The 15,189-nt window shown below is 39.1% G+C and overlaps 1 protein-coding gene across 32 annotated transcripts in view; it reads right to left on the bottom strand.

Moving 5' to 3' along the window:
* PCBP3 (poly(rC) binding protein 3) overlaps positions 1–15,189 on the bottom strand; it is a gene marked incomplete at both ends in the record, with an annotated part of 78,463 nt that overhangs the window by 27,901 nt on the left and 35,373 nt on the right. For 15 of the 32 annotated variants that reach the window (XM_082206659.1, XM_082206648.1, XM_082206669.1 and 12 more), the window contains 6 exons: positions 2,053–2,196; positions 3,603–3,752; positions 4,251–4,382; positions 5,228–5,344; positions 6,211–6,243; positions 8,384–8,407. In XM_082206659.1, coding sequence (XP_082062785.1) covers positions 2,053–2,196; positions 3,603–3,752; positions 4,251–4,382; positions 5,228–5,344; positions 6,211–6,243; positions 8,384–8,407 — 600 coding nt within the window. Of the gene's footprint in view, positions 1–2,052; positions 2,197–3,602; positions 3,753–4,250; positions 4,383–5,227; positions 5,345–6,210; positions 6,277–8,383; positions 8,408–15,189 lie in introns of those variants that run through there. The other 17 variants (XM_082206652.1, XM_082206653.1, XM_082206658.1 and 14 more) reach the window with 6 other exon arrangements.

The raw sequence follows: 15,189 nt of genomic DNA, 5'->3' as shown, positions 1-15,189 counted from the left end.
TTGTTTTTTATTCTATTTTGTACTGAATTGTATTGTTAACTGTCTTGGTAGCCCTGACAAAGAAGCAGGCTGCTATTGCTTGGACTTCCCTAGCCTTCATAACAGATCAACAGATGAGGATCCCAAACACTTTATTTCTTAGTATGATTTGGCAGTGTTCCTTCTGTCTTACTCTCCCTTTTGAGAAGCATAAGCTGGACCCAAAGCTCTTTCATTAGGTTGCTATTTTAGAGAAAAGGTATCATGGATCAAATACTGGTTAAAGAGTGATAAACAAGTGTTAGGGGCCATGATGGCATTTTTATCCTCCCAAAAAACCAGCACAAATGCACAGAACAGAAGTAACATTTGTGGTCAGGCACAATATCTAGGTAGATAAAATCTGCAGAGATTTATTTAGTTGGTTAGGTATGAGTATACAAATGCTGTTCATTAACTCAAATGGGAGGAACAACATGAATTTTCCAGTTTTACTACTTGGCAACTTGCAAGAATATGCTTATAAAAATTTTAATTATTTCTAATCTTGCTGTGAATTTATGTGTTTGCATCATGTGGTTCCATACTTTTCTTACAATCAATAGCACTGGTTATGATTGTGGTGGACTCTTATCCATTAAATAAGCATGCGCTTATGATTTTTATTGTGTCTGCTAAAATATCAAGTATGATACAAATATGAACTGGTTCTTTTATAGAGCCAAACTGCATGGTATGTTGGAATTCTGTATCTGGAATTTCCCACATAATTTTCTTCTTCAAAAAGTAGCCCAGAGGTGGTGGTGTGATTTGGACTGGGTTCATGGCACAGGAAAGTGCCTTAATCCTTTGCTAACCACCCAGCTTAAATCCCACCTCTCAAAGTGCAAGGAAAAACATTTTCTGTGAGCTGAATCTCTCAAATCAGTCTCCCTTGTGAAAGCTTTTTGCAGAAGGCAGTTCAGTGTAATGTGCTATTTGGTTCCGTTAATTTACAGCCTGAGTTTAATGTCAAGATTTGGAGACTCAAACACATGATTAGTTTATTTTAATCTACTGCATTGCTTTTTCATTGTGAGTACCACTTTTGGACTCTGTCACAATGAGAAAAAATATTTCAATTAGATGCTAATGTAAAATGGCCCTGGAGAAAACTGACTAATTGTACTGAAATTAGTTAAATAATCAAGAGACAAAAATTTCAAACAGACCCCTGTGCACTTGGAATGTCTTTTGAAGCTTATCAAATTTGCATTTATTGCTCAATCATGGCTATTCAATACTATTTAGCACAGAAACATTTAGAGTTCTGTTGAGATATGCTTTATGTTTGATCTCATTTCTCTTATTTTTAAATCTGCTTTTTGAACTCTTTAATGCGCTTCTGTGTAATCTTTGTGATTTTGTGAGCCCTGAAATTCTTAAAATAAGCATAAGCTCAAAAATTGCAGGACAAAATGAACAACTATGCAGGTCAAAGCACTTGCAAGCACACCCCGCAAAGCACATTAAAATGCGTCCTTATTGAGGATCTTGTCCTCCAGGGTTTGTTCTCCTGTTCATGTCAGCAAAAACATGCCTTCCCATGCACCTAACATGCTTGTCTCAAGCCACTAGACACTCACATTGGGATGTGGCGTTAATGAACAAAATCAAATGTGATGCCCATGATTTTACCTTATAACTTTTGTTATAGGGTGACTTAGCGATTCAGTAACTGTCCAACTAGCCCTCTGCTAATGAGCTATCATTTCTGCTGTTCCATCCATGTTAATGGACACATACACCCTATTCAGAGATCCCACTCAAGAGTGGCTACAGAGCAGGAGAGGAAGCTTCATTCTCTTTTCCAATGTTGTGCTTAAGGAGGAGATCAGTAGAGAGTATTGTTTGAACCAGAAGCCACTATCTATTAGCTTTAGCTGTGCTAAATGGCTTTCATGCCTCTTATCTGGAGGACGAAGCAGCTACATCCTGTGTTCAATAAAGAGCTTTGAGTCCAAGTGCTTTGGTGCAACATGAGTGGGATGACATCATGCAAGTGAAAAGACAAGAAAACCTGAGAGCACTAACGGGCAGCGGCTGGTGCTGCAGTAAAAGGCTGAGGTTGGCAGTGGAGGCCGCAAGCGGGTCGGCTCTTACCTGACCACCTGCAAAAATGACAGGGGTGGAGGCGGGCTTTGGGCGATAGGGAATGGTGGCACCTTTCGGTGGGGACTAGGAAAAGGGACAAGGAGAGGGAGAGAGAACATTAGACCAGATTTCCTGAAATGTTAGTAAAAAGAATGTTAGAGAGCAACCAAACACATAAAGATCAGACCATGATCTGCACGTGGATCTATGATGCCAGGTATGAATTTCCAGACAACAGAGAAGCTAAATAATCACTTAACAGAAAAAATGGTTCTACCATAAATAATATTTAGAATTTATACATTGCTTTAGAGTGTTCAAAGTATCTCACATACCTCGTCTTAGGAATCCTTCCAACAAGCCTACAAAATCATCACTTTTAAACCCATCTGGTAAATTTAAAACTGAGGTAAGATTTGAATCAGGGAATTCTGGTTCACAGGTTTGGCTTCTACACCTGTTCTTAGAAATTAAATTTCCTAAAGCTTTTATTTTGAATGTATTTCAGGTTGATTCATTTTCACAGCTCTTTCACATCCATGGCAGGTCCACCTGGAAGAGCTGCATTCTGTCTAATATAAGATGGGAACTTAGCATGCCTTCACTATCTCAAAATTTGAGGACTACTGCAATGTAATCTATGCCTATTCTGCATTTCGCAACCCTATTCCACTGTTTGAACTAACTTTTGTGTGTTAGGGTGTAAGGTAAAGGTGGTAGGTTGTACTAGAATATGACAGAAGACCATTGTGATTTCGAGGAGTTTTAGGTGGTACACCTGTGTTCCATACACGCCTAGAATTCCTGTAGGCCTGTCCAGCTCCATCGCAAATCCTAGCTAGTGCTTTCCCAGCTTTGGGAAGATTGTAGGAGGGCTCTAGGACTCTGCCAGAGCCTTGTGCCTCCTTCCCAAAGCCTGATGCCTCATTTATCCACCTTTCGGAAGGCAGAATAAGGGCTGGGGGTGCATCACATTTTGGGCTCACTCTCTTCTGCGCCCCCCACGATATGGGAGTGTGCAGCCTGCAGGTTCCATGTCAAAGTACTCTTGCGACCCACTTGGTATGAAAAGTTGGACCACCCTGAATTAGAAGAATAGCACTAATGACCTTATTAATCTACTATTTCTCTGCTTGCTCCTCTGTTAGTTTTGGTTTTCTGGAGAATTATTATTATTTAATTAAAGTACCATTGGAGTGTTCCATTCCATCTTTTATACATTCCTCATGATATGCTCCACTTTGTATCCAACGAACAGGCAAGAAACTAGACTGGCTACTTTGCTTTATGGCCAATGTCTTTATAGGAGGCTGATTATTTTGCTTCAAGTCTTTTTGAAATCATTCATGTAATCTGCAGATGCCTTGAAACCATAATTAGTTGAATGCTTTAGCAAGCAAGAAGCCATAACAATACCAAAGAGTAACTGAATTACAAGAAAGGTACATTGTCCAAGTTTTCAGTTGTTGGTTTTTTTCTGTATACTTTACCCCCATTGTTACAGACTGTACCTCCAGCATCACCACACAGATCTGTTTGACACATTGGATAATAGCATCGGGGGTCCCTGAAATGGTCACTGCCCTTTCTGTAGAGTTGGGCAGCATGTCCCCCGCCACTTGAACCTGAGCACCTGTAGACTGGAGAAGAGCAGGAAGGTAGGGAGAGAAGAAGAGAAAACAAGTAAATATAGACAGGCAGCTTGTTAGTCTTGTGCAAGCACCTAAAATTTGGCAGGGAATTCATGTGTGGATCAAGAAGTGAAATCCAATTCCCCATTTGCTTTGCTAATTATCCCCTCATTGTTTTCTGCCTGCACAGGCAAGATAAAAAAATAAGGAACAATATTAGATCTCTGGTATTAAAAATGGCCCAATGGAAATGTTGTTGTTTTAAAAAAAGAAAAAGCGGAAAACAAATTTGCTGCCTCAAATCTCTTATGGTAAGTCCCACCCCACTATTTCCCCCCCTTTTTCTTTTTAAAAGATTGTCCTAATCCTGAAGATCAGGGAGTATTTTTACCTTCCCATCCCCCCATGCAAAAACAACAACAACAAATCCCCAAAGCTGAATTAAATGGGAGAATCTGCATAACCAGACTTTCCACCAGCCACCCTACAAAGCCTGTCTCTGCTTACCTCCCTGATTTCCTTAATCTTGGAGCCTCCTTTTCCAATCAGCGACCCACACTGGCTTGCTGGCACAACCAACCTTAACGTTACGGGTGGCTTACTGGTAGCTGTACTGTTGCTCATTGAGTTGATTATATCCTTTGAACAGAAAGAAAGAAAATGCCTTATGATGCAGATGACAATGCTACCTTATTTAAAATGAGGCGGACATTTTGATGAGCCTGTGAGTGAATAAACAGAATTGTTCTATTCCTGCTAAGTTGAGAAGGCAAGAAAGCATGCCTGCACACAAGGAAGAAGTGAATCTCTCAAAAGCTTACGAGATAATTGCTTGAATCTCCTGATTTAAGAATAAGTTTATTGTTATCGTAGATTGTAACTGCTATACATTTAGCACAATATCACAGAACTAGAAGATTAGAGAACTAAACAAAATGTAACCTCCCTTCAACTCAACTATCTTTTGTATAGCCAGCCTCCTAAAGAAATGAGTCCATACTGTTTGCAAACTAGATTGAGAAGCACAACATACCTTGCCAGGGATGCCTGTAAGCAGGTTCTACATGTTCCCTGTGTGCCCTGTGTGTCCCCCTGCTGCCCTGTGTGCCTGCCACTTGCCACCCCCCACCAAGCCTTGCTTGCCAGGGGGTCACATAGTGGCAGCTTCTGGGTTCTGGCAGGATCTTGAAAGAGCCCTGTGAAATCTTGCGAGGTTGCATGAGATTTCACAGGGCTTTCACAAGACCTCCCTGAAACCTGGAAGCCTTCACCGCAGTTGCTTTGTCAGCGGCACCTGCGTTGGTGCCCCTTGGATTCTACCGCCCAAGGCGGCAGCCTCTGTCCTGTCAGGTGAGAGTGGGGCATCTTTTCCAGCTAGAAGGTCTACATTCGCTCCTGGGCTGATGGACAGTTTTGTGAAGACATTTCATCAATAAGATGCCTATCTATTAACTTCTTGTAAAATTATTAAATAATTTGCTTACCTCCTCAAATTTGTAAGCAATCATGGCGAAAGCCTTGAAGATGGCATCAGTGGGGCCTGTTATGGTGACAATTCTCTCTGGACAATTTCCCTCAGAAATATTGATTCGTGCACCACTCTAGAATGGAAGGACCACACTTTGTCATACATATAGTAATTACATATGATATATTATTTGCACCACATATTTATAAAATCAACACATGTGAAGTACACATGATGTCAAAGCTAATCTGCTTAAATAAATTAAAAAATTAAAAAATTGTCCAGTAGCACCTTAGAGACCGACCAAGTTTGTTCTGGGTATAAGCTTTCGTGTGCATGCACACGTCTTCAGATACCTGCTTAGTTATATTTCTTCAGATAATCTGCTTAGTTATATTTACTCATGTAATGTCTACTCATATCTTACCTTGGATATAAGAAAAATATCTGTAAAACCATGTGTGGAAAACCCCCTCAAACAGAACATCTTACAAGCAATACATGCCCTATAGCAGAGCTTTCCAAACTGTGTGTTGTGACATGTTAGTGTGTCAGCTGCTGTGTGTAGGTGTGTTGCATGAATGCGCCCTGCGTTCCTCCTGGAGCTGAAAAGGGGTTAGTTTAACCTCGGTTTGCTAGTAAAACTGAATTGCCATGTCATGAAAAGATGCATGTCTAAAAAGTGTGTCATCAAAATGAAAAGTTTGGAAAGCTCTGCCCTACAAGATTGTTGTGTATCTCTGGGTTACAGTTGTCTGCACTGGGCATATGTCACAGGAAAGCATGATCCCTCCTTCAGCTGTCATCTGTGAGAGTTATGCAGAATGTTCCTACATTCTGTTCCAGAATGTTCCAACACATTACTAATGAAAAGAAACTTAACCCCCTCAACCACACAAAAACATGTGGCCCTTTTCACCTGTGATCTTGCACTTCTGAAATCATCATACTAGTTTACATATTAAGCTGCAACATCACCATGAAGGAGTGGACACTTACCTCCTCGCGCATCTTTTTCACTGTTTCTCCTTTCTGAAAAAGATGCAAAATAACTGCTATAATCATATCAACACTTTTGAGACAAATTTAACAGACATGCCATAAAGGATTTTAGCATGTCTGCCTTATTATTGGAGGGATTTAACTAACGAGTCCTATCGGCGGAAGCCCTGCACAAGGACGGCTGCTTGTGTAACAGGATTTCCCCTCCATTCAAAATTGGCTCAGGAGGCTGGGAGAACTCCTGGAACAGCCTGCGGGGGAAGAAGGAGAGGGAGAGCCTTCCATCTGGCAAGCCAAAATGCTTGCCCTGGTGGAACGGTGAATTCCTCCCCCTGTATCCAGGGAACAACACTGGGAAAACACACTGTTGATGCACATAACCATCCTATTATCAAAAATCTAGTGAACCTGTTTGCCCTGTAGACTGAGGAAAATTTTAGAATTCGGCTCTGTTAAAGACAAATCCTTTGCCCAATATGCCGCTACATTTATTAATGGACAGCTCAGCTGTTTTTGGCCTAAGGCACTTGACAGCTCTTGCCTGACCCCACTCTATTAAGGACCCAGATAGATTTGTAGAAAGTAATCACAGCTTCTTTTAAGCTGGGTCTGTCTCTCCACCTCTCCCATAGCTCTTGTAATCACACCTTCCCCTTGAGGTGCTCACAAAGAAACAGAAACACCCCGTCCCGCATCTTGGTACATGCACACCTTCAGAAGTTACCACTATGGCACATGGAGGAGAGAATACAGCCCCACCTCCTGCGATGTTTGAAGCCCATCTTCTAAATATATTCCAGATGTGGTTGTAGCAACAATTGGCATTTGTGCATGGGGGCTTCCAGATGGGGAATTATTTTATTTTATTTTATGTATGTATTTTTATTAAATTTTTATATGGCCCCTCCTCATTCAGAGATCTCTGCCAGCAGGCGAAGACTTTTTTGTTCCAACAGGCTTTTAATGAAAGGACGGGTCCTGAGCTGTTGTTGTTTTTTTTGTAATTATTGGTATGTTTTAAACAGATTTTATATATGTATATTGTTTTAATTCTATTAATGTTTAATTGTATTTTAATTATTGGTTTTTCCTATGTTTTTAGTGGTTCTTGTTTTTAGCCGTAAGTTGCCTTGAGTCCCATCAGAGAAAAGGGAAGGGCATAAATAAATAAATATAGAATACTACTAATAATTGTTTCTGTCTTTTCTTTAGCCCCTTTTTTTAATCTTTTCTATTTGGTACTGTAGATCAAGCTCTGGCTAAAAGAGAATATCTGGCTAGTGTGGAAGCATCCTTTAACAAATGAGAGTGACAACACTATAGCACCATTTTCAGGGGAAGAATAGGCGGTTGTTTTGATTTTTGAAATAAATGTTTATGTTTAATAATCATAAAATGAAAGACGTGATTTCCCCCATTACATAAGGCACACCCTATCTGCCTTGCACCTAAGGATATCTAGGCTGTGGTTGAGGTAGATGGTTGAGACCCCTGTGTATAGAGAGGTATATACATTCAATAAATAATAATAATATAGAAGGTGCATCTTAAGAAAGTTCAGGGCAGCTGAATCGCTTGTCCCATTTTAGTCAGCCAGTCAGATTTTTATTATTTGCAGTCAATGGCCATTGCAATGTAACTCATAAAAACAAACAACTGAAAAGTAAGCTAAACATATACAAGTTGTCAAAACTTGAAACAGTAATTCATGTTTTTTAATCCCCTTGGCAGTCAATACTGTTGGGGATCAAAAAAGAAGCCCACAGCTTTCTCACTGCTAGGACATCTAAAGCTACCTTATAGGTAACAAACTTGTCTGCATCAGCAATTTTGAAATTACCTGATTGACATTCTAGCAAATTATTAAATTAACAGAAGAATCTGATTGTAGGTGAACTGTACAAATGGCAGGGTATAGCGTGCCATCTGGCCTCTTTCACATAAATGGAGATTATTATTTGCGGTCCTATTAAAGAATTTACTGGTAGTAAATTCTGGAGGCATACCTAGAAATCTAAACTGTGTAAACACATCTCATTCCACCAAACCACACACTACAGCTTGTTTGTACTAAAAAATCAGCTGGGAAAGGGGCATTTCCCTCCCACATGTGCAGTTTGTAAACACAGGCAATATTGAAGCATTAAGATGCATAGTTTGAAGAAATTACCTTCCCAATGATGCTTCCAACTTCCTGTTTTAAAAGAAAAATTGCAACAAAGTAAGAATTCAAGAACGTTCATTAATAAACATACTTGGCTGAGACTGAAATTAATTAAATGATATGGGCCACAGAGGGGTATCTTCCCAACGGAGAGCTCTTGGTGCAACCCAGTCACTGCTCTTCTTCTGAAGAACGCAATAGACTTTGCACCCTATTTGGGATATTGTATTTATTATGCTGCTATATTCTTTCCAGTTGGAGTGGCTTAGATCTGTGGATGCGGAAAGAAAATGTCTAATTCACCTGAATGGCAGTTTTTAAAATAATTTCTTTTTTTAAAATAAGATATTTATTGAGATTTTCAAAGTGTTACAAAATAAAATAAAAGCAGAAGAAAATACAAAATAAAAATAGTTAACAAAGTAGAAAAAGAAAAAAACAAACCCCTTCCAACCATACGAATACAAATTCAAAAAAAGAAAAAAATACAGAAAAAATACAAAAATACACCACAAACAATTAAGAACATTTCAAAACTAATTCATTATTCTCCAATCCTCAACTGTCATTACCTTCTTTCTTTGACCTCCTCCTCCTCCCTTTCTTTGTATCCTAGTTATTAATTATCCCAGCCAATCCTTTCCATATTTCATAATATTCTGTCATTACATTACCCTAAACTGTTTTAATCTTGTCTTTCTATAGGAAAATAAACCTTAAAGCTTAAAACTTAAATCTTATCCTTACCAACTTCTCATAACCATAATATTCTTTCATAATTCTTTAAAAATCTTTACTAAAGCCGAGTAATTTCATTCCAACATTTTTCTGACATTCATCAATTTTATAAAACAGTTCTAATGGTAAAAAAAAGAAATACAAACAGATCCAATTTTCATCCAACGTCCCTTCCTCCTGGTTCCGGGTTTTGTCAGTCCTTATTATCCCATCGATCTAGCCCATTAACCTGGCAACCTTATATCCGAGGCCCTCAAGTCTCTTCCATGTCCCTTCTGCAGCTCTTCTTCATATTTGTAACTGTATTTTCCCTTGTCTCCTGCTCGTGGTAACTCCAGCTTGGCAATATTTTTAACCCTTCTCGACAAATCAGCCCCTTTTCCATATTCAACACTGAATTCCATATGGTATTTAAAAGCATGTTTCTTTTTTTTTTATGCATAATTTTTATTAGTTTTACAAAAGTCACAGTACATAACAAACTTTATCAAAACTCATATCTGTTCACTTAAAGAAGATAAGTTGACTTCCTTCAGTCGTTCCACGAATCGTCCAAAATAACATTAAAACAATAAATCCGCATTTCCATGTTTGTAAAGCCATAAGTCATTCTCAACCATCCGTTTTCTTTTAGCCTTACCCTTTACCTCTTACAGAGCTCCTTGGAAACCTACTAGTGTTGTCTGTTCATCGATTAAGCTTTCCAGATATTTCGTAAGACTTTCCCAATTTTCAACAAACCTCTGATCTTTTGTATATCTAATTTTACATGTCATCCTGTCCATCTCCACATATTCTAATAATTTACTTCTCCATTCCTCCGTTGTTGGAATACTCTCCTGCTTCCAATTTTTTGCTATTAGGACCCTTGCTGCTGTTGTTGCGTATTGGAACAATTTGTAGTCTTTCTTCTTAATTTCCTTTCCTACCATACCTAGCAAGAACGCCTCTGGTCTTTTATTTTTATTAGCATTTTTTTCATCTCATCATATATACTTTCCCAGAATTCTGTAACCTTTGGGCATTCCCACCACAAGTGGTAGAAGGTACCCTCCCTTACCTTACATTTCCAGCATTTATTGCAGGATCCATACATTTTGGCTAACTTAACCGGGGTCAGGTACCAGCGATAGAACATTTTCATTAGGTTCTCCTTGAGTGACACACAGGCCGTAAATTTTAGGTGTTGTTTCCAGAGTTTTTCCCACTCTTCAAAATAGATGTTGCGGCCAAGATCTTTGGCCCAGTGGGTCATTACCACCTTAACCTCTTCGTCAGCTAAGTTCCAGTCCAGTAAGTACTTGTACATTTTTGATAATATTTTTGTATTGCTCCCCAGAATCTCAGTTTGAAACCTAGAGTTTTTGTCGGCATAGCCTTTCTCTTTTACGTCTTTCCTAAACATATCATTTATTTGGTGATAGTGTAGCCAGTCGTATACTTGGGATTTAACCTGATCGTAAGGCCTCATTTTCCATTTTCCTTCCTCCTTCATGAGCAGTTGTTCATAAGTTGCCCAATTAGTACCCATATTAACCTTTTTAATGGCCATTACCTCTAATGGAGATAGCCATTGGGGTGTTCTGGGTTCTAACATCTCCTTATATCTTTCCCAGACCTCCAACAGGGGGCCCCTGAATATATGATTCCCAAATCCTTTGTGGCCCTTCTTCTGCCCGTGCCACAGGTAAGCGTGCCACCCATATCTGTTGTCGTGACCCTCTAAGTCTAGCACTTCCCCATCTTCTAGTTTTATTCATGTCTTTATCCAGCATAGACAAGATGCCTCGTAATATATCTTCAAATCAGGAAGGGCGAAGCCTCCCCTTTCTTTCGTATCCGTCAAAATTTTAAACTTTACTCTCGGCTTCTTCCCCTGCCAGATGAATCTGGAGATGTCTCTGTGCCAGGCTTTAAATATCTTAGTACCCTTAATAATCGGAATATTTTGAAAGAGGAACAGAACTCTTGGGAATACCGACATTTTGATTGTGGCTATTCTGCCCCAAAATGACAGTCTTAACCTACCCCACGTTTCTATGTCTTTCTTAACTCCTTTCCATACTGTTTCGTAGTTGTTTTTAAATAGATCTATATTTTTTGGCGTTACCCATATCCCTAGGTATTTCACCTTCTTTGTTACCTCTATTCCTGTTTCTCTTTGTAATTCCTCAATTTCGGCTGCCTGCATGTTTTTAGCTATTATTTTTGTTTTTCTTTTGTTTAATTTGAAGCCTGCTACCTCCCCGAATTGGTCAAATTCTCTGAGTACCTTTTTTGTTGAGTCTAATGGTTCTTCCAATGTTACGACCAGATCGTCTGCGAAAGCTTTGGTTTTATGCTCTTGCTTGCCGACCCTGATGCCTTTAATTTCTTTATTGTCTCTGATGGTTTTTAGTAGTACCTCTAATATCGTTATGAATAACAGTGGGGACAGTGGGCATCCCTGTCTTGTTCCCTTAGTTACTGTTATTTCTTCCGTCTCTGCGTTATTTATTATTAATCTTGCTTTTTGTTCCGTGTATATTGCTTTTATGCCGTTGGAAAATTCAGTACCCACTTCCATATATTCCAGTTGTTTCAATAGGAATTCCCAATTCACGTTGTCAAACGCTTTTTCAGCGTCCACGAATAGCAGTAAGCCTTGTTTATCGCACCTTTCTGTTAAATATTCTATAATGTTTATAATATTTCTTAAATTATCCTTCATTTGCCTACCCGGCAGGAAGCCGGCTTGGTCTCTATGGATGCTGTTTAACAGAGTGGCTTTAAATCTTCTTGCCATGACTCCCGCAAAAATCTTGTAGTCTACATTTAGTAAGGAGATCGGCCTGTAGTTTTTGATTTGTTCTAGTTCTGAATCTTGCTTTGGTATTAATGTAATCAATGCCTCCTTCCACGTCTCCGGTATTTCTCTTTCCTTCAAAATATTATTCATTACTTCTTGTAGAGGATATAACAGAACCGATTCCATCTCTTTATAATATCTACTAGTGAACCCATCTGGGCCCGGGGCTTTCCCATTTTTTAAGTTTTTTATTATTGCTTTTATTTCCTCCACCTCGATCGGAGCATTTAATTTCTCTTTATCTGTCGCGGGGATCTTATTTATATTCTTGGATGTTAAATACTTCTCTATTTCCCTCGTCTTATTCTTTTCTGTGTTTCTAAAAAGTTCTCCATAGAAGTCCAAAAAGGCTTTCCTTATTTCTTTGGGTTTGTTTATCTCTTCTCCTTCCACCACTATCCTATTTATCGTATTCTGTTCCTTTCTTTTTTTCAATTGCCAAGCTAATATCTTCCCCGTTTTATTGGCATGTTCGAAGTTCCTCTGTCTCAGTCTTTTAATTTTCCATTCTATCTCTCTGTTTATCAGCATTGTATATTGGGATTGTAAAACTTTAATATTCTCTTTTATTTTCTTATTTTTTGGGTTTTCGATTAATTTCTGCTCGTTCTCTACTAATTGTTGTATTATTTCTTTTTTCCCTTTTCCCCTTTTTTTGTTCTTAATTGCACTCTGTTGGATGAAAAATCCCCGCATCACCGCCTTTCCTGCGTCCCATACCACCTTAGGCTTTATGTTATTGCCCAAATTATCTTCAAAGTATTCTTTTAATCTGTTTTGAGCCTTTTCTGCTACCTCTTGGTCATCCAACAGATAGTCCTTCAATTTCCATCTAAATAGTCTGCTTTCCTGCTCTTTCAATTCCATTTTTGTTGGGTTGTGGTCTGAAATAGTTCTGGCCTGAATCTCCACCCGTAGAGATCTTAGGACTAACTCCTTCGAGACCCATATCTGGTCTAATCTTGAGGATGAGTTATTAGGTTCTGAGTAGAAGGTATATTGCTTTTCTAGTGGGTATTTAAACCTCCAGATATCTACTAAGTTACAATTCTGGACCAAAGAGAAAAAAGTTCTGGGTAGCTTCCCTTCTTTACCTTTTATGTCCCTCAATCTGTCCAATTCTAGCGACACCACGCCGTTCATATCACCTAATAATATGATTTTTTGATCAGCGTAGTCAGATAGCTTTTCTTCCAACCTTCCGTAGAATTCTGCCTTATTTATATTGGGCGCATATATTCCGGCTATAATGATCTTTTCTCCCTGCCAATTTATTTGTACTGCTACTATCCTTCCTTCTTCGTCTTTGAAGAGGTGTTTCGCTTCGATTTGTTTCTTTATATAGATAACCACTCCTCTCTTTTTGCTCTGATCTGAGGATATAAACTCATTCCCCAATCTTGGATTAATTAGAGTTCTTTTATGTTTCCTCGCTATATGTGTCTCTTGGAGACATATAATATCTAATCCTTCCTTCTTCAAAATATGTTCAATTCGATTCCTTTTCCCCTTATCATTCATCCCATTAACATTCCAACTAAATATCTTTAACACCATTGCGATTTAATTAAGGGAGAGCAAAGGGGAAAAAAAGCAAAAAGGAGAAAAGAGAAAGGAAACGGCTGTTGGTTCTTTTTAGACTTCCTCCTCAGACCCCCCTCCCTCCCCCCTCCCCCCGTCTCCCCCCCCAAATCTCCCCCCGGTCCCACCCCCCCTCCCCCACCTCTCTTTGCGGTTTCAACTCTTTGTATTTCCTTAGGAATTTGTCTGTTTCTCCTGGGTTTGTCAGTTTTTGCCTTTTACTCCTATATGTGAAGGAGACGCCTTCCGGAAACTCCCACTTAAACTCGATATTATTCCTTTTTAGTATCTGTACTAATTCTTTGTAGGCGTCTCTACGTTTTAAAAGCCTAACTGGAATGTCTTTGAAAATTATTATATTGTTTCCTCCAATGTTTAACCTTTTCTCTCTGCTCTTGTGTAGAATCTTATCTTTTATTTCCTTGTCTTTGAATATAATTAAGCAGTCTCCTATAAATTTTTTATTCTTTGGGAGTTTAGCTTTTAACCTGAAAGCTGTTTGTATTGCCTTTTCTACATCTTCTGTTGGTAATTCCAACCAGAGGGCTAATTCTACTGTTATTTTCTCCTTTATATTTTCCCCTTGGGCTTCAGGTATACCTCTCATCCTGAGATTAGCCTCCCTCTGTCTTAGTTCGTTCATAGCAATCCAATCTTTTAAATCCTCTTGATTTTTGTTTAGACCCAGTATCTCGGCTTTGATTCTTTCTTCCTCACGTCTTACTTCCTTCAATTCTACTTTTGTCTTTTTCAGACCTTCCTCCACTGTCTGTGTCCTCCTGAATACCTCTTTCATTTGACTTTTCAATTCACTGACTGTTTCATCTAACTTCTTATCCACTTCCCCAATTCTATGTTCTACTTGTTCTAGTTTGCGCTCAACACTTTTTTCGCTCTCTTTTATCTCCGCAAACATTCTCAATATCTCTGCTCTAAAATCCCCTTCTTGCTTTGATCCCTTCCTGTCCACTGGCGTTCCCCCTTCAGGTCTTTTCCCAGTGTTTGACATTCTTAAATTTGAAGGGTAGCCCAACCTTAAAAAGACAGTATACTTGTAGCACTCCTAAAACAATTACCTGTGTGCTTGGTCAATCCCCCAAGCATGTTTCAAAGACCCTCCAAAATTAAGAGCCCCCACAATCCCAAACATCTCACAGCCCATTGCCAGATTTGAAAAGTCCAAACATCCCAGCATAGGGGGGTCAATCCAGCCCCCCATTTCCAAGCTAAACCATATTTTTTCTTTCCAAATCTGGCTTTTTCCAAGTTCATTTGTCAAATCTGAAAACTCATATTCCTGTTGGGCCTGTTCTGTCAGGACACACTCCTGATTTAATTCCTGGGTGGGCTCCACATATTTTCCCACTGTCTGTTCAAAATTTCCCACTGCCTGTTCAAAATTTCTAGTCGAAGTCGCCATCAAATTCACCTTCTCATGTAACTGTTCCAGTAGGGCATTTGTTTTATAGAAAGCACACAACAAAGCTTCTGAATACATTGTCCTGGAAGGTCAAATGCCTATTCCCACTATTGTAATCTGTAACAGCTGCTGGCTCCCTGGAGTTGGTTACAGTTTCACAGTCTCCCTCTAGGGGGAAAACTTCTATTTGTTCTTGCAACAAAGTTTCCCTTTTGAGATATTTGT

Source organism: Podarcis vaucheri, assembly GCF_965113315.1.
Source record: "Podarcis vaucheri genome assembly, chromosome: 1".
NCBI lineage: Eukaryota > Metazoa > Chordata > Lepidosauria > Squamata > Lacertidae > Podarcis > Podarcis vaucheri.
The sequence above is the reverse complement of the archived record's forward strand: the minus strand, read 5'-3'. Positions and strand labels throughout refer to the sequence as shown.